The sequence below is a fragment of the Sinocyclocheilus rhinocerous genome, unplaced genomic scaffold (genome assembly GCF_001515625.1).
Source record: "Sinocyclocheilus rhinocerous isolate Xijiao unplaced genomic scaffold, SAMN03320098_v1.1 scaffold2570, whole genome shotgun sequence".
Classification (NCBI taxonomy): Eukaryota; Metazoa; Chordata; class Actinopteri; order Cypriniformes; family Cyprinidae; genus Sinocyclocheilus; species Sinocyclocheilus rhinocerous.
The window spans coordinates 209947-228114 of NW_015629500.1; the positions used below are offsets into that span (position 1 = coordinate 209947).

Here is an 18168-nt window from a genome sequence, read left to right on the forward strand (position 1 = left end):
TATATATATATATATATATATAATTTTTTTTTTTTTTTAAAGGAATGAATTAAATTAAGGAATATGATGTCAGTTTACATCCATTTACAACTCATTTCAAATGAGCTAAAGTGATTTTGCTGCCTCTTTGGAAGTGTGCTGAGGCTCCCTAGTGTGTCCTGACCCTCTGACTGAGAACCACTCAAATAGTGAGCACTGTGTCAGCCTGCATAAAAACATCCTGTACTCGTTACAACTTATGAACGTTGTGGAGCAGTCTGTCTGTACAAAAGATCCAAGCTGTGTGAACTGAAACTGGTCAGAACATTTATGGATGTCACTGGATGTGCACAAGAAAGCAACTTCACATTTCAGACTTCAAACGCTGGCAGGCTACTGTACATTCAATTGATCAACTTAAATGAAAGAGCAATGATGGTAATACAGTATTTTTTCTTAGGGTTTTAACCATATCTTTGTGGGAAAAGCACTACAATAGATTGCAGCGCAGATCAAGCAAATCATGGAGAAGTTGCTATCTAAAGTACTTTTTTTTTTTTACTTGTATAGAAGTTCTTTTTTTAATAAATGATCCAAATAATTTTAAATATGAAATCTATATAAACATAATTACAAACCGTTTTATTTATTATGCGCATGAGTTAATGTGCAAATTTTCTCCTTTTATTTGTGGAAAAAAAGTTCTACTTTCTACAGTAAGTCTTTACAACACGTAACATGTACAAGCACTATTTTATATTAAGTGGAACGTTTTCATTTATCTTATTGATTTATGAACTTATTTATTTATTTTGAACTATTAGCGCATTCAATCTTTCACATATGTTGATTTGTACTACTTATGACATAAAACAATGCCACCCCATTTTTCTTTGTGTTTTTTTTCTCTCACCCGGGCACAGAAATTGTTAATAGCTTGTGGAGGGAACCCACGTCTCCTGAGAGCTGTGAGGGTAAAAAGTCGTGGATCATCCCAATCTCTGAAAAATACAACACAAGAGACCAACATATTACAATAATTTCCAATTCACAATTAAATGACACACAAAAAATTGGGTGTTACCTAACAATTGCTGTTTCCACCAGTTTAATGATCTTTCTCTTGGAAACAACGGTGTAAGTGAGGTTGAGTCGGCCATATTCCCACTGCACCGGGCAGTACACATCCAGAGCATTACACAACCAGAAATATGAGGATCGTCTGAGAGGGAGAGACAAAAACAAGCATGCAGTACATACAGCAATGTTCTATTAGTAAAAATCCTGCTTATCTTTCATAGAGAAATTTCTGAACATGTTTTCAATACAGTGTTCCAATGTACTAAAACACAAAATATGATAACAGTCATATTGTGAAACAGCTGTTCACTCGCTACTCTGTATATCACGGCATAACAGTTTATTTATATGCATATGGTCTGTAGTATTAACAACATATGTCATGTGAACTCAGGTCTCTCACGAGTAATTTTATTTTGAGGTGTTTAAGTTTTTTGCATAAAATGTATAACATGAAATAATAGTTATAACAACATTTTATAATTATGCTGCACACAATTGTGGAAATGTGAGGTTTATCATTTTATAAAACTTTTTTTTTTGTCAAAACTTTATTTTAACACGAAGCACACGTTAGTAGATAAGTTATAAGTCACCCAACCAACATCTTTTAAAATTCATCCATCAGTGTTAATGTCATTATTTTAATGTTTATGCAAACAAAAAGTGCATAAAGTGCTGCTAATTGTTTGTGTTGGTTTTCGATAAAAGCCTGATCATTTCATTTCATTATAGTTTTCAATAATTTCATTGCGTCTCAGTACTTGATTTTTGATGACTGAACATTTGACCACACATTTTGTCAATACCGTAATGATTGTGATAATCATTTGGTGATCATTTTGATCACTATAATAGTGATATGAAATGTTCATACCGTTTCATCTCTACATATAAAGCTTACCTCAATAAGGTAAGTCAACTTGTTAGTCAACTAGAAAAAAAAATAATTGTAGAGAAGAGAATTTTGCTAATTATATGCTAAATATACTACATAATCATTATATTTTACCTTAACCTGTTAGTGAAGTTTTATTTAATGCATGTTTGAGTAAATCTATCATGAAAATAAGTTATTACAGCCACTGTTTAAACATTTATTTTTCAACAGCAAATTGGAGTAGAAACATAATTATATCTTTAAACATAAAAACACCGTTATGTGCAATAAATTTTTTTGTATAGAACTCTTTTTGATTGTTGATTATTATATCTAAAAAAGATATTAAATTTAATAGTTTGGACTTGTTAGTTTTAACCTTTAAAGTGAAGTAATGTACCAACTGTACAGTTTCCTTAAGAAAAATGATCTGATCTGATATATATCCACATGAATCAGAACTGAATGGAATTGAAGTTGGAATCAAATAAAAATCAAAAACTTGTGAATCGGAATCAAAATGAAATCTGTGTCATTACCCACCTGAAACACTGAGATATAGCGATAAAATAAAATGCATTAATGTTGAGTGACATACCTGGACTGAAACTCTTTGGTGCACAGTGAGTGTGTGATGTTCTCAATGGAGTCACACAGACAGTGTGTGTAATCATACGTGGGGTATATACACCTGTACACAGGACATAAGGAAAGAACAGCATAACAATAATAAACAAAAACCACACCATGTGAGCAAAATAAGGTTTCTTACCAAGTGTCTCCTGTCCTGTGGTGTGGCGTGTATTTGATCCGGTACGCCACAGGGTCCATTTTTCCATCTTCCATCACCATCTTCATTCTGAGAGTGACTTCTCCCTCTGCAAACATGCCCTTTCTCATCCTGTCAAACAAAAGCAAAGATTCTTCCACGGGTCGCTCTCTCCAGGGGGAGGGAGGGACGTTGTGACCCTTGAGTTCCTCTCCACGCTGGTGGCACACGTACGCATGACCCCTGACACACAAACAAAAAAGGAATCATTAGTCAATCATATAAACCACATTAATGTAACTGCTCTGGGCTGCGTTTCCCAAAAGCATTGTAAGCTTAAGTACATCGTAGACCCATTGAAACCAATGGAGCTACGATCAACTTAAGCTTACAATGCTTTTGGGAAATGCAGGCCTGGTAATTTCACTGCTCAAAAAAAACAAATTTTTTTTTTAAGGGAACACAGTATAACACCAAGTCAATTAAACTTCAAGGATATTAATCTGTCCAGTTAGGAAGCATAAGTGATTTTGAATCAGTAGCCACATTTACAATTGGAAAACGTACAAAACATTTCAATTGGAATGATTTCAAATCCGAATTAATTTTCATGAATCCGAAAATTGTGTTTACATGAAGGCTAAATAAAATGATCGGATTTAATCTTTTTTTTTGACATGCACACACTGCACAAATATACTGAATTTCCCACTGTTTTTTGCATACTCCTGGTGCATGACAAGGCCCGGCCTCACATGGCCAGAGTGTGTAGGCAGTTTCTGGAGAGCACTGATGCCACGGACTGGCCATCACGTTCCCCAGAACTGAATTCAATTGAAAAACTCTGGGACATTATGTATCAGAGCATCCAAAGCTGCCAAGTAGCACCACAGTCTGTCTAGGAGCTCACTGATGCCCTGATTTTTGGTGTGATTTTAAATCCAACCCTAAATGGGTTGATCATTTTGGCCTCCATCGACCTTTGTCACATCATTTTATTCTCAACGAATATCACAATGTACATAAGTAAAGATTTTCAACTTGAATATTTCATTATCGAGATCCAGTGTGCGATTTAAGCATTCCATTAATTTTTTTTAATCTTTACAGTTTGATTGGCACAATAGCTGTTGAATGTAGGTGCAGTGCAACCATTGCAGTCACATTTATGACTGAAAATTACTGTGTGCAACTGTGAAAAAATATTGAGGCACACAAGTGACTCAAAGCTCATGAATAGTTGTATACACCATGTCCCAATATTAATATATAAAAAAAGAAAATAAAAAAAAACTATTGCAAAGCCTGGGACGTAGGGCCCTGAGGCGTCAGGTTTGTAATCCCACCTGCGAATGAGATCAACAGCAAGATCGTAGAGTAGCTGGAAGTTATCAGAGGCGTGTGTGACAGCGTATGGTCTGTACCCTGAGTGAAAGGGAGGAACAAACAAGCAAACATCCATATGTGAAGAATGCTCTTTAATGGAAAAGTTCACCTTTGAAATGTTGTAATATTTGTTGTCCAATACAAAGCCCTTTCTTTATCTTTTTCCTTTTAAATCTTGTTCTAAAATGTGTTTAAATGCATAATGCATTGCAAGCACACACTGCTGCAAAGGGTAGTATAGCAGGCTTTAAGTGTCTGCTTTTCATGCTTTTCATGTTTGCTTGAACTACTCATTGAATACCAGCTGTAAACAGCAATCTGGTTTAGACTGACTGCTCAGGCAAGTCAGATCTTAATACTCACCAAGCCACTCCACCATTTCTCTGATGGCAGTAAAGTACTTCTCCTCTTCTTTCTCAGGGTTTGTGTCGTCATACCGCAGGAAACAGATGCCATTATTGGCCTACAAACAGATACACAAATTCAGAAAGGAATTTCTTGTTAGACATACATTGTTCATATGTGTATGTGTGTGTGTGTGTATGTGTGTTTGTGTGTGTGTGTGAGAAAGTGTTTGTGTGTGTGAGAGTGTTTGTGTGTGTGTGTGTGTGTGCGTGTGTGTACCTTGGCAAAACCAAAATTAAAATTGATTGCTTTGGCATGACCAATATGCAGAATCCCATTAGGCTCAGGGGGAAAACGGGTGCGGACCTACAAAGAAGTGGACGAAAATCAGGTACAATTCAGGTACAAACATTTAAATTGCACATAACGCAGTTATGTCAACTTTTTAATAACATAATTATGTTTCTACTCTAATTTGCTGTTGAAATATAAACATTTATACAGTGACTGTAAAAAAAGCTTGCGTTCATGACAGATTTAGTCAAGCATACATTAAATAATGAATACAACAGGCTAAATAAAAATATAATTAGTTTTAGTTTTGGACGAAAATTTTCAGGTTGTAGAAATTTCAGCACATCACTACAAAAAAAAAAAAACCGTTTACCTTCTTAATCTTGATCAAAATGTAATAACCTCTGCTGCCTCTGATGACACCTAGTCCACGCAGGCTACTGGATAATGTTAATCAAAAGACTTTTAGGCATTTAATAAACTTGCATTCAGGTCATACCTGTCCTCCAGTCTCTTCCAAGTGCTTCTTCAGCAAAGTCATGGTGTTGGGAGTTACAACATAACCCTCAGTCTTGTAATTCTCCCCTAGAGAGAGAGAACAATAAACCACATGATTCACTTTTAGCCAATTTTCCCCTGATGGTACACTGTACACAACTGTGCAGAGATTCTGTTTCAAACTCTGTGAGTCTATGAAGCTGCCAATGATTCCTGGACACAGAGATGTCAGCGGTCTCACCTGGCTTATGGAACTTATTAACCATAAGTAGGCCTAGTTCTCTCTTTAGATTAGGTCACGGAAAATGTCACACACACACACACACATATATATATACATATATATATATATATACATAGAGAGAGAGAGAGACAGAGAGAGAGAGAGAGAGATTTATGAAGAAAAAGTTTGGGTTCTAGGTTGCTTCTGTCCTTTACATTTAAAGTCCAGGTAATCAAAACTTCGGTATTCAAAACTAAAAAGGTGATAAAGTCAAAATGAATGGATGCATATGAACAGAGTAGTTTAATTCAAGTATTGTGTAAAGATATGATCGCTGTATATGATGAAGATTTCATTTAGGCTTGTTTAGACCATTCCTTTAAAGGAATTGTTTGCCCAAAAATTACATTTTTGCCATCATTTACGTTAAGTCTACAGTAATCCGGATACTTCTGAAAATAAATCTTTTTCTCTCCATTCTGTCCACACTGAGATGGTGTTTTTACCTGGTGAAAACTGAGCTCTTCAAAGATGCTCTCTGAAGTGGATACATTTGAAAACACTGTTTCGCCTTGTAGTGTTGACTGTGAAAACTGAGGTATTTGAAAACGGTGTGTGATGTATATCGTACCGATAAATATCTCCGTTTATACCATTATGTAACTGTTATGTGTTACTCACTTTCAGAGTGTTGCTAAAGCTATGTTACTTCGTATGATTTTCATATCACATTCCTGCAAAGATGACAGAAAATTTCCACACTGGAAACACCAGTAAGTGGTGGTAATTTTATTTTGCTAATAAAATAATCACGCTAAAAGAATAGCTTGACAACTTTATTATGTCAGGTCTCTCTGTACCACCACAGCGAGCTTTCATTTCGTTTTACACATGCGCAGTAAGATGATTTTAGCATTTTCCTACATTTCAATGCGGACAAGAAACTTTTAGAAAACACTTGAAAACGCTAGTGTGGACAGAGCACTTTAAAATGAAAACACAGTTTTTAAATGTGCACAGATTAATGCAGATGTAGCCTCACTCTCATGTTGTTTCAAACCTGTATAACTAACTTTACCTTTTAGAACAATAAAATAAGATATTTCGATAAATGTCTGTGTTTTGTTGTCCATACAAAATGGAGGTCTATGGTCAATAAAACTTTGGCTGCCAACATTTTGTGTTCCAAGGAAGGAAAAAACGTCAAGGAGGGTCTGAATGAAAGGAGAGTGAGTAAATTATGACACAAATTTTTTTTTTTGGGTGAATGCAAGTCCATGTGATATTTCCGTTTTATTGTCCACCAGGCAAATAAAAAAAGGAGGTATAATTTTTTGTTTTCTCCGTGGCACAAATGAAAGTCAACTACATGTCAAAGTTTAACAATCAAAGTAAGAGGTTTATTCACATCAGTATAATTTGAATGAACCATACTATATGAGAAATAGTGAGCATAGACTGACAAACATCATCAAAAAGATGGTTTCTTTTTATATATAAGGGCTACTTCCACTCTTACATTAAAAAGAAGACAAGTCAACTGACTATGTTTACGTTAATACTTGCCAAGGTGGGCATATTGGCATAACTTGGGTTCTGTCAGTGTGTTTTGGACCATTCAAGCACAATAAGCAGAGAAAGAGAACAGATTTCGGGATGCATTTGCTGTCTGAGAGGTGGATTTGTGTGCACGTGCTTCAGATGCGTGTCAGATGGTGCTTTTCCACTGCATGGTACGGCACGGCTCGCTTCTGGGGGTACCTGGTACATTTGGTACCGTACCGTTACCAAACTATGACGTGTAAACCCTGCTGATCGCTGATTGGCCGGAGAGAATCATTACTACCTGCGTCATTGAACTTGCGACACGAGACACTAGACCAGCTAGATTAAATCAGCACAGCCAGCGAGGATCAAACGCAACTTTTTTTGAACGAATGCAACAGTTTCGAACGAGCGCACCTTTTTTAAAACAACAAAATAATGGCTGTTTCGTGGTCTGTTGAGGAAGTACAGACGTTCCTGTACTTCTTAGTTAGTAAGGTACTTGTTAAGTTTAGGTATGGGGTAGGATTAGGGATGTAGAATATGGTCATGTAGAATAAAGCATTAATATGTGCTTTATAAGTACTAATAAACAGCCAATAGGCTCGTAATATGCATGTTAATAAGCAACTAGTTAATAGTGAGAATTGGTCCTTAAAGGGGTCATATGATGCGATTTCAAGTTTTCCTTTCTCTTTGGAGTGTTACAAGCTGATTGTGCATAGATAAGATCCCTGAAGTTGCAAAGACTATAAAGTGTTGACCCGTATTGTTACATACTGCATATCTGAGTGTAACAACTTCTCAAAATTAAAATAATAATAATAATAATAATAATAATAATAATAATAGAAAGGCAATAATGCAATGATCTTGAGCTAAAATGCAGAAAATTTACTGCTATTAAATTCTGTCAATTTCCTCACTCTCATGTCGTTCCAAACCTGTACGACTTACTTTTTTCTGTGGAACACAAAAGTGACCCTGGACCACAAAACCAGTCTTAAGTCGCTGGGGTATATTTGTAGCAATAGCCAAAAATACATTGTATGGGTCAAAATTATAGATTTTTCTTTTATGCCAAAACTCATTAGGATATTAAGTAAAGATCATGTTCCATGAAGATATTTTGTAAATGTCCTACTGTAAATATATTAAAACTTAATTTTTGATTAGTAATATGCATTGCTAAGAACTTAATTTGGACAAATTTAAAGGTGATTTTCTCAATATTTAGATTTTTTTGCACCCTCAGCCCAGATTTTAAAATAGTTGTATCTCGGCCAAATATTGTCCTATCCTAACAAACATCATCAATGGGAAGCTTATTTATTCAGCTTTCAGATGATGCATAAATCTCAACTACGAAAAATTGACCCTTATGACTGGTTTTGTGGTCCAGGGTCACAAAAGAAGATATTTTGTAGAATGTTAGCAAACCATTTTTGGTTACCCTGGATTTCTACTGTATGGACAAACATTTCTTGAATTTCTCAAATTATGTTCCACAGAAGAAAGAAATTCATACAAGTTTGGAATGACGTGACGGTGAGTAAATAATGAGAAGTTAAATTTTGGGGTGAACTAGCCCTTTAAGAACTTAAACATTTGTAAATAGTTAACACCTAATTTATATAAGCCACTGATATTTATCTTTAATCAGGCTCTTACTGAATTAACATTTTATTTCAATTAAAATTAATTAGAACTAAACATTTACAGAGAAAGAAGCTATTAAAGCTATTCTATTAAATTATCCTTTGCCCTAATGAAAGTTAGTATAGTTCATAGAGTCCAGAGTTTAACTGACTGGTATTAGTAAGATGGTGGTCACAACAAGTAAAACCACGGTCCTCATTACAAAGGTTTTATGGTTTTTAAAATAAATAACAACAAAATATGGAATTTGAAATGTAAAAAAAAAAAAGCCTAAACATGTAGAAACTACAAACAACTTCTATAAAAGTAAAATATTCCCCAATATTTAATATAAGTAATAACAGTAACATTTATAATAAATACATTCAGCCAAAACACTGTAGGCTATTTGTACAGTGTTAATAACTGCAAGTTAAATTACTATGGTGCTGAATTGACAAGCTTGTAATTATGTATTGGCGTTTTCCAATTTGCCTCGTCATGCGGTTTACATTGTCGTGGCTGTTTTCAGCCAGCATCACTACAGAACCTTTAATGTTCTCATATCCCACACGACTGTATAACACAATTCTGTGTCACATCTGAATGGATCAAGCAACTTGTGCTATTTGACTTTACATCGTGGCGGAAGAGCAGCGCAACGAGTGACTGATCCCGCTCTGCTTTTGCGTGCGGCTGGCGCATGCAGTATTTGCTTTTTTGCAGTGTCGCATGCGCTGATATTTATAAATAGCGCCTAATATGGGGGAGGTCTCCCTCGCTTCGGCGATCGGCCCACTACGCGACCGGCTCACTGGGAATGTCCCGGTGCTCCCGATGGCCTGTACATGCCTGCATTAATCAGTCATGCGTTTCACAACAATATATATGTACAGAACCACAATGTACCACAATCTCTTCAAAAGAAAATTAATATTGTTTCCACAATACATTGTCATACTACCCAACCCTAGTATCTATGATGTAGCATTTAATTTACACAAAACCAAAGATGCATGAGAGTCATATTAAAGTGATGTGAAAAAAATGTCTGTCTTACCATTTTCTACAGAAACCTGCTCAATCTTCATATCTTTCTCTGCAGCTTTGGGTTTGGCAGCCTGTGATGAGAGAAAAAGCTGCAAAGTTGACATAAGAACTACAGAAATCCCTGTTATGCATTTTAAAACAGTATGGTGCGGGTGTCAGTGATGATGCCAAAACTTGCCCTGTTCTGTGTATGCCTCAGAAGTAAAGACTGTTAAACCTGTTTTTGTTGTTCTTGCCCGACAACAACAACTCAATCTGATATGAAACACATGCCTGGTAGGGAGATTAGATGCCCACATTTGAACTGTAACGTATCTACCCGGTGGGACATAATTTAGGAACACAGTCAGTTATGTCTTAAGTGAACATAAACAGCTGGGAGAATATCAGATGTGTATCAGTATACTGCATCCATGCATTAGGTCTTAAATTGACAGCATCCTAATATACCTGCTACTGCCTGTGTCCTTAATGTTAATCAAATAACAAAAGAGAAAGAGAAAATCACTCACTGCTCTTGACTGAATCAGAGTTTACACAAATAAATATGAAAGAATGAAGATGTTGTATGCAAGTCGTTACAATGAATGCATACATAACTACTAGTCTTTAATTGAAAAAAATACCATGTTCTTGTTGGTTTACGAGTAGTGGTTTTATTTAATCTTAAGCTAAACAACGACATCATTCATATTATTAGGTAGATAGATGTTTTCTCCTGGAGTCTATTATGAGTTTGGACATTTTAGAAAAATGCTTAATTAATGCATTACAATTTAACTAAATCTGTTAGATTCTGATATAAATCTTATGATATTTAGCTGACTAAAACCAAAACAACCGAGATGACTAAAATATGACTACAACTAAATAGCATTTTATTCAAAAGCCTATGACTAAAACTAAATCAAAATTTCCTGTCAAAATGAACACTGGTTTGTGCACATAGAAAGTACCTGAGGAACAGTGTAGTTAGTTCTTTCTCAGATTAATGTGCTTTTAATATCAAGCACATCCCACGATAGACTGCATACATTTACATTATCTACATATTAGTACAGTACTTGATAACTGACTGTTACATTACTTTGGAAGTCTAAAACCAGGAATAAGACTTGCAATCAAAAACTGTGATGCATCTATTTTGGACTGGTACAACATAGCCTGCCTATTTACAGTTACATCAATGTGGAAAAAGCTATGAGAGACGTTCACAGAACCCCATGGTTTACACCAGATCCTCACCAGCACTGTTTCAGTAGAAAAGGGGTATGTGTGTGGCACAAAAAAACGGAGACAGTAAAAATATACCTTGGGCTTTTTCTCCAGGTCTGCCTCAGTTTTTGGACCCAGAAAGTGCAGCACCTGAGAAACAACACAACATTTCAGTGCACATACACACGGAAATACACAATGATTTGAGCAAGTCCCGCAAACCTGCATATCCACTTCATTCTTGACAATCTTCCCATCAGCCCATTTGAGAGCAGTCCTGGCCTCACCTGAAGAGCACAAACCGAAACTGTTCCTCAGCAGCACCACACATGACTGTATTCACACACATATGATATGCTGCCTCACCCATGAGTATGCCCATGTTAAAGTGATATCTCTCTGCCAACAGCTGATCTTTGTGCTTCCTGATAATCAATTCTACCTGTGGAATTATTCACATGTCAATGACAGATTAGAATTCATAAAAGTGCTAACTGAAAACTGTGAAAGTCTAGTATATTTTTAGTATATTTGAAACATGCTGGAAAAAAATAGCTTGAATAAACAGAGGAAACCATTTCAATGCCTGGCCACTAAATAAATGATTAAAAATAAATATGTGAACAGAGACATGTCATTCAGATGAACCTGGCATTTCTCCTCATCAGCTTAAACTTATGATAAAAAAAAGCTTCTGGGGAAACGCCAATGAGCTGGAGCAGACAGTGAATTAAAAGCAGTCAACAACTGTCCAGCATACATAAGAACTTTTTAAAAGCATCTCAGTTTTCACCTTAAAAATAATAATATTCTGAAATGAGTAATTATAAAAAATAAGTAGGAGTGCCCAGTTTTTTGAACATCTTGACTGGCATATTTTATCTCCTCCTACAAGTCTGTACTCACACCACAGAAAACCTTGGTGAATGAAGTGTCCTTACCGCATCCTCTATCTGCTCAGTTTTCATCTTAAAAATAATAATATTCTGAAATTAGTAGGGCTGCCCCCTAATAGTCGACCAAAATTGTATTAGTCGCAGAAAAAAAAAATCCACAGGAAGTGGTGAGGTCACGCAGTCCGTGACGGACAGATCGTTGACGGCTGGATTTTGTGGTAATACAGTACATCCAAACGCTCACCTATCATTCATCGACCAAATATCATCTGAAATATGTAAGTAGTAGCAACTTTACATGGCCACTCAATCTAATGTTAGCTCACAATAGCATCAAAACATTGCGCTTTTGTAAAATAATGAAAGCAAACAGGATGCGCTTTCTGCCGTCTCGGTCTCTGTGAACTTGAGCGCAAAACTCGGTGTATACTTGCCTTACAGACATGAAAAATATATCTATAGGGAGTAAAATGTCTACTTTCAAATGAAACAATTCAAATCAGGAAAAAAAAAAAAAAAAAAAAAAAATTTAATGAGTAATTATAAAAAATAAGTAGGAGTGCCCAGTTTTTTGAACATCTTGACTGGCATATTTTATCTCCTCCTACAAGTCTGTACTCACACCACAGAAAACCTTGGTGAATGAAGTGTCCTTACCGCATCCTCTATCTGCTCAGGTGTGACCACCACTCCCACCCCACAGGTGGCCTCAAACTCAAGTCGATCCAGATTCTCCTGAGGGTCGCTTTTTAAAAAGTCCAACGCCGCTGTGAAAAATATCAGAAATAAAAATATCAGCAAGTGGTGAAATGCAAATCATTGAAGCCCTCTGAACTCATGATAAAGGGCCCCGCTAATGAGCACTAACATCACGTGAGGGTTAATTTTAAGTTATTTCTGACAATCTACTCTTCTTTGCTATAGTTTTCTCTTCATATTTATGTTTTCTTTTCATCTTTCCAAATTATGTTGATTATCTGGAGTCTAATAAATCTCGTCACTGTCAACCAGTTGCATGTCTTGTTTTCGCTTTCCCGCAATCGCGATTACTGTGTAAATGCATTCATCTCGCATTTTAAAGTCACAGAATCACTGCTAAATTTAATTGGCTTATATTTATGTGAGGGGCACACTTATTGTAATTTTAAACTCTTAACAATAACTCACTGATAACAATAAAACAAGTTTTTTTTAAATTATGATTTATGATTAATTGTACTTGAATTGTGTTTACTTTTGTACTGATTGTACTTTCACTTTCATTTTATTGCATTGTACTTCAATCCAGCGCTGTTTGTTTTCTTGCAGTTAAAAAAAAGATTATTAAGGTCATTTAAAAAGACTAACAGTTTTATTAGAATTCCACAAAACATATGCATATTTTGAATTGTGTTTACTTTTGTACTGATTGAAATGTCTTTTTTTTCTAACTCTTTCACTTTCATTTTATGGCATTGTACTTCAATCCAGCTCTGTTTGTTTTCTTGCAGTTAAAAAAAAGATTATTAAGGTCATTTAAAAAGACTAACAGTTTTATTAGAATTGCACAAAACATATGCATATTTTGAATTGTGTTTACTTTTGTACTGATTGAAATGTCTTTTTTTTCTAACTCTTTCACTTTCATTTTATGGCATTGTACTTCAATCCAGCGCTGTTTGTTTTCTTGCAGTTAAAAAAAAGATTATTAAGGTCATTTAAAAAGACTAACAGTTTTATTAGAATTGCACAAAACATATGCATATTTGTGATTGTTAAATCGCATAACATGCATTTAATTAAACTTTTTACTACTTTTACTGATCTCTACATATTATTAAAAAAAAGACAACACATTGAAAAAAGAACAGAGTGACAGAAGAGTAAAGACAATCAGATACCTGACAGCTGCAGTTCTGAAGTTATTTTTCGTGTAATGATATATTCTGTGAGGAAAGACAGTCGATTCAAGTCTTTGAGTCGTGTCACCATATTATACAGCAGAGTGCCTGCAGTCTTATCAATGCAAGCGGACCCCAGCAGCCCTTGAGCCTGAAAAATAAACACAATAACATCAGCAGCACTAATGTTACCAATCTTTTACAAATACTTCTTGTAAATGTAACGGGTAAAGAATCTGTCAAGTAAGATCTCTAGAGGCTGATGAGGTTGACAGCACATCATGCGTATTAATTAATTATGTACCTGTTCGATGGCCTTCTTGAGTGTTGATGAGAGAGCTTCATTTTTCAATGTTTCCTTAGCTTTCTGCTCACTAAGGCCAATTGACATGAAAATAGACACCGCGTCCGCCATTTCTCTTCCTGCACACACGCTGGTTTACACTTCCGCCAAACCCTGCAGAAGGCGTGGACCTACGACAACCCTCAGCAAGCGGGGATTCGGATTGGTACGAATCATGATGTCTCCGATTAGATTTGTGCAGTCTTCCACCAATAATCGGTGCGCTACTTTTGACACTCATGCTGTGTTCGAAATGCCATACAATCCTACTACTCTTACAATTTCTGCAGTATTCAGTATGTATGCTGTGCATAGTGTGCAAATTTTCTGTATGCATGAAATACCCGGATGACCTACTATATTTACCAGAATCTGCTGAATATAACTCAAGTACACTGAAATCAGTACAGAAGCTGTGTTCGGAATGGAATACTACCATACAACTCCTACTACGGTATATTGCATTGCAGTATGCTGTGTGTATACTGTGAATAGTAAGTGAATGCTCTGTATGCATGGAATGTCCAGATTACTTGGCTGCTACATTTGCTGAAATTTGATGTATGCATCGGAAGACACTGCATGGGATACTGTTTCCCAGAACGCAACGCGCACCATGTAATGTTTCATCTTCAAACGCGTGAGTGAACTGGAGGCGGGGAATAGTAATTATAAATGTAACACTTTTGTACATATATACATGTTACTGTAAACTACAAACTATCGCTGTGTATCTAAAAACAATATCGTAAGTAGGACATAAATTGCACTTTAATCTCTACAGCACATTTCCGCTCAAGTCAAATGACGTCACCTTTATCTCTATAGTGCTTTATTCAGTACATATTATTTCAAAGATAATGAATAATAAAAATATTGCAGTAATATAATATATAACATACCGGTAATATATAAATTTAAATCATATTTCAATTATGGAAACAAAATTAAATTCCTAGCTCTAAAAAGAAATGGAGTGAAAGGACAAATAGACCAATTTGTTGCCAGAGACTAGTTACATTAACTCCGCTCACCAATGCCTGGCTGCGATAAACAGCACTGCAAAAGATGCCTATTTTTCTGCAGTATCAGTAGCGCAGCGAGTAAAAGATGTGTGATTATCGATTTTGACACGAGCGACCTGAGTTCGAGACCGCCCTTTGCCAAACTTGCTCTCTTTTTCCCCATCACATATCAGATCAGCAAGGCATTTATTTTCAATAAAAATAAAGTAAATATTTGAAAATGGGAAATAAAACGTCTCATTAATAATTCAGTGTTATTAGGTGGTTAGCAGAGGTGTAGGGAGGTTTTTGTCCCAATAAAGTGGCATTCATTTAATAATATTTGTAAGTCTGTAATCTGTAAGTATGATAATTTAAACTCACTATGTTATTGCATACTGTTTTATAATGTACTACAGTACTGAAATATAAATATCTACCACCTAACTACTGTTTACACAATTATTATTAGTTCTGTTTAGTATGTAGAGTTCATTAATTATGTAATGAGTTCAATTGGGCAATATAGCATTGTTTACTAGTATGAATCCTTAATTATTTATTTATTTATTTATTTAGTCATTTAGCAGACGCTTTTATCCAAAGCGACTTGCAAATGAGGACAACAGAAGCAATCAATTGTAGTATTAAAACAACTAAAAACAGATCCAAAACTAAAAGCTAAAACTTTATAAATACTACCTACCTACATTTTAAAAATAAAGAGATTAAATAAAAATGACAAATGCATACAACAAAATCTCAAAACGTAACATTTAAATGAAAAACAAAAAATAAAACTAAAAACAATTCAAAATATTAGTATAATCAAACAGAGCTGGACTCAAATGAAGGTGTAGAACCATCTCAAGGATGATCAGAGGAAATGGACAGCACCTGAGTTAAATATTTGAGTGTCACAGCAAAGGGTCTGAATATTTAGGACCATGTGATATTTCAGTTTTTCTTTTTTAATAAATCTGCAAAAATGTCAACAATTCTGTGTTTTTCTGTCAATATGGGGTGCTGTGTGTACATTAATGAGGAAAAAAAATTAACTTAAATGATTTTAGCAAATGGCTGCAATATAACAAAGAGTGAAAAATTTAAGGGGGTCTGAATAGTTTCCGTACCCACTGTATATATACATACACATTTAATTAACAAGCCTTTGTAAAAAGAATGGTTAGCACATTTATTTGTGAGGTAACAACCTCAGCAGCTGTGCTGAATTAAAGTTTTGTCATGTGACAACACTTTAGCATACTACTCATTTGTTGAGTAATTGTTGAGAAACATTTGTTGCTTATTGTATACTGTTTCACACACTATTCTTTAAAAAATAGTAGGCAGTATACACCGTGTACTGGGCAGTAAGCAAGCAAGTATGCCATTTCAAACACAGCCATAGTTGCATCAGTCGAGTACAGAACCTCTAACGGGACCTTTGAAAAAAGAAAAGAAAAATACACATGCTACGTCCCAATATGCCTACTTATACTACGCTCTTAAAGTATGTACTTTTATGGTGAAGAAAAAGTACACACTTTTGATTGTGTAGTAGAAGAGTAGGCAAGCTTTGGGACATACTATCACGTCATACAATTGGGTCTTTAACAGATGCTCTGTCGCACAATTACACGCATCCTGTCACTGTAAACTGGCCTGTCAATCATCTTGTCACAGTTTATATCCTCCACATTTCATTTAATATAACTTCCTACCGCATTAGAGAGAAAAGATGTAACACTTTGAACTGCCAGCTGTGGGTCTGCTCATATTTTTTGCATAATGATACTGCATTTAAAAGTTAATGGCCAAACGGATGTTTATAAAAGTTCACATTGTTGTTGTAGATTAAATATAACACAGATAACATTAAATAAACATTTTTAACAGGTTAAATGTTGATTATTAGTAATTCAAACCCCTTTATCTAAACCTCTCTACTTAAAGTGTTAGTTCACCCAAAAATGAAAATTAGTCCATGAATTACTCACCCTCAAGGCATCCTAGGTGTATATGACTTTCTTCTTTCAGACGAATCCAGTCGGAGATATATTAAAAATGGTCTTTGATCTTCCAAACTGTTTAATGGCAGTCAGCGGGTGTTGCAGTGCATCAGTCCAAAAGAAGTGAAATAAAGTGCATCCATCCATAATAAAAAGTGTCTCACACGGCTCCGGGGGCTGAACAAAGGCCTTCTGTAGCGAATCGATGCGTTTTTGTAAGAAAAATGACCATATTTAAAATGTAATAATCACCTTAATCTAGCTTGCACTCACTGTTGTACACGGAAGCAGCTCCGGGCGGATGATATAAGACGTCGGCGGTATTTTTTTAAACACTTGAATGACATTTTTAAGTATACTGGCATGTCTTGTATGTTTCACTTTGTAAGCTACAGACCTCATTCATTTTAACTTTTCTTATGTGCAAACCATAGGTGTGTGTGTGTGTTTTCATGCAATAAATTTTAATCTGCTTTAGTTAATTTTATTATTTCTTTCCTTTAATGTATTTTTGTTATCACAGTAGCTGACTTGATTTGTTCTGATGGTGTAAGGAACAGAGCTATATAATGTCCCAGCATGCTCTGCTCTCTGCGGGTTGTAAGGCATGACGGTCACTTTCATGTCCCCGGTCAGAGCTTCGGCTGGATCTCACTCTGGGATGTGGACAGACTTTCCGGTAAACTATAAACTACTGTTTCATTGCTGTGTTCAAAAGAAACTTTTTTTTAAAGGGGGCACCATGTGTTCTTGTTGTGTTTTATTAACTCCCTAATGTCCATTTATAATGTTTGTCATTGTCTCTTTCTCCAGAGTTAGTCATAATTTTAATTTTACACACTCTCTAACCATCAGAATTAAACAGGCTGTTTTTGATACTGTACCTTTAATATGTCTGTGTGTAAATGACTGTTAAGACTGGCCCACCTCTTCACATGTGAAATAATTAACACCCCCACCAAGCTGCTAAATACTGAAGTACTGATATGAAAATATGGGCGGTATTAAAAAAAGCAGTAAGCAGCTATATACTTATTGTGTAAGTAGTAAACTAGTAATCAATTCTGAACAAAGTCTTAGAAATAAACCGGTTTTTTTTTTTTTTTGCTAATGCATATGAACTTCTGTTTT

The 18168-nt window shown here is 35.4% G+C and overlaps 1 protein-coding gene and 1 pseudogene across 1 annotated transcript in view; one reads left to right on the forward strand and one right to left on the reverse strand.

Moving 5' to 3' along the window:
- LOC107738933 (glutamine--tRNA ligase-like) overlaps positions 1-14217 on the reverse strand; it is an 18506-nt gene extending 4289 nt beyond the window's left edge. The window contains exons 1-16 of the mRNA XM_016550859.1: positions 13983-14217; positions 13679-13829; positions 12456-12565; positions 11269-11344; positions 11125-11189; positions 10999-11052; positions 9693-9758; positions 5473-5485; positions 5233-5318; positions 4719-4805; positions 4458-4557; positions 4055-4133; positions 2712-2951; positions 2538-2630; positions 1064-1201; positions 893-980 (exon numbers count right to left, since the gene is read on the reverse strand). Coding sequence (XP_016406345.1) covers positions 893-980; positions 1064-1201; positions 2538-2630; positions 2712-2951; positions 4055-4133; positions 4458-4557; positions 4719-4805; positions 5233-5318; positions 5473-5485; positions 9693-9758; positions 10999-11052; positions 11125-11189; positions 11269-11344; positions 12456-12565; positions 13679-13829; positions 13983-14093 — 1557 coding nt within the window. The 5' untranslated portion in view covers positions 14094-14217. The remainder of the gene's footprint in view (positions 1-892; positions 981-1063; positions 1202-2537; positions 2631-2711; positions 2952-4054; positions 4134-4457; positions 4558-4718; positions 4806-5232; positions 5319-5472; positions 5486-9692; positions 9759-10998; positions 11053-11124; positions 11190-11268; positions 11345-12455; positions 12566-13678; positions 13830-13982) is intronic.
- Positions 14218-17606: 3389 nt separating this feature from the next.
- The window catches only part of LOC107738926 (N-glycosylase/DNA lyase-like), a 10407-nt pseudogene continuing 9845 nt past the window's right edge, over positions 17607-18168 (forward strand).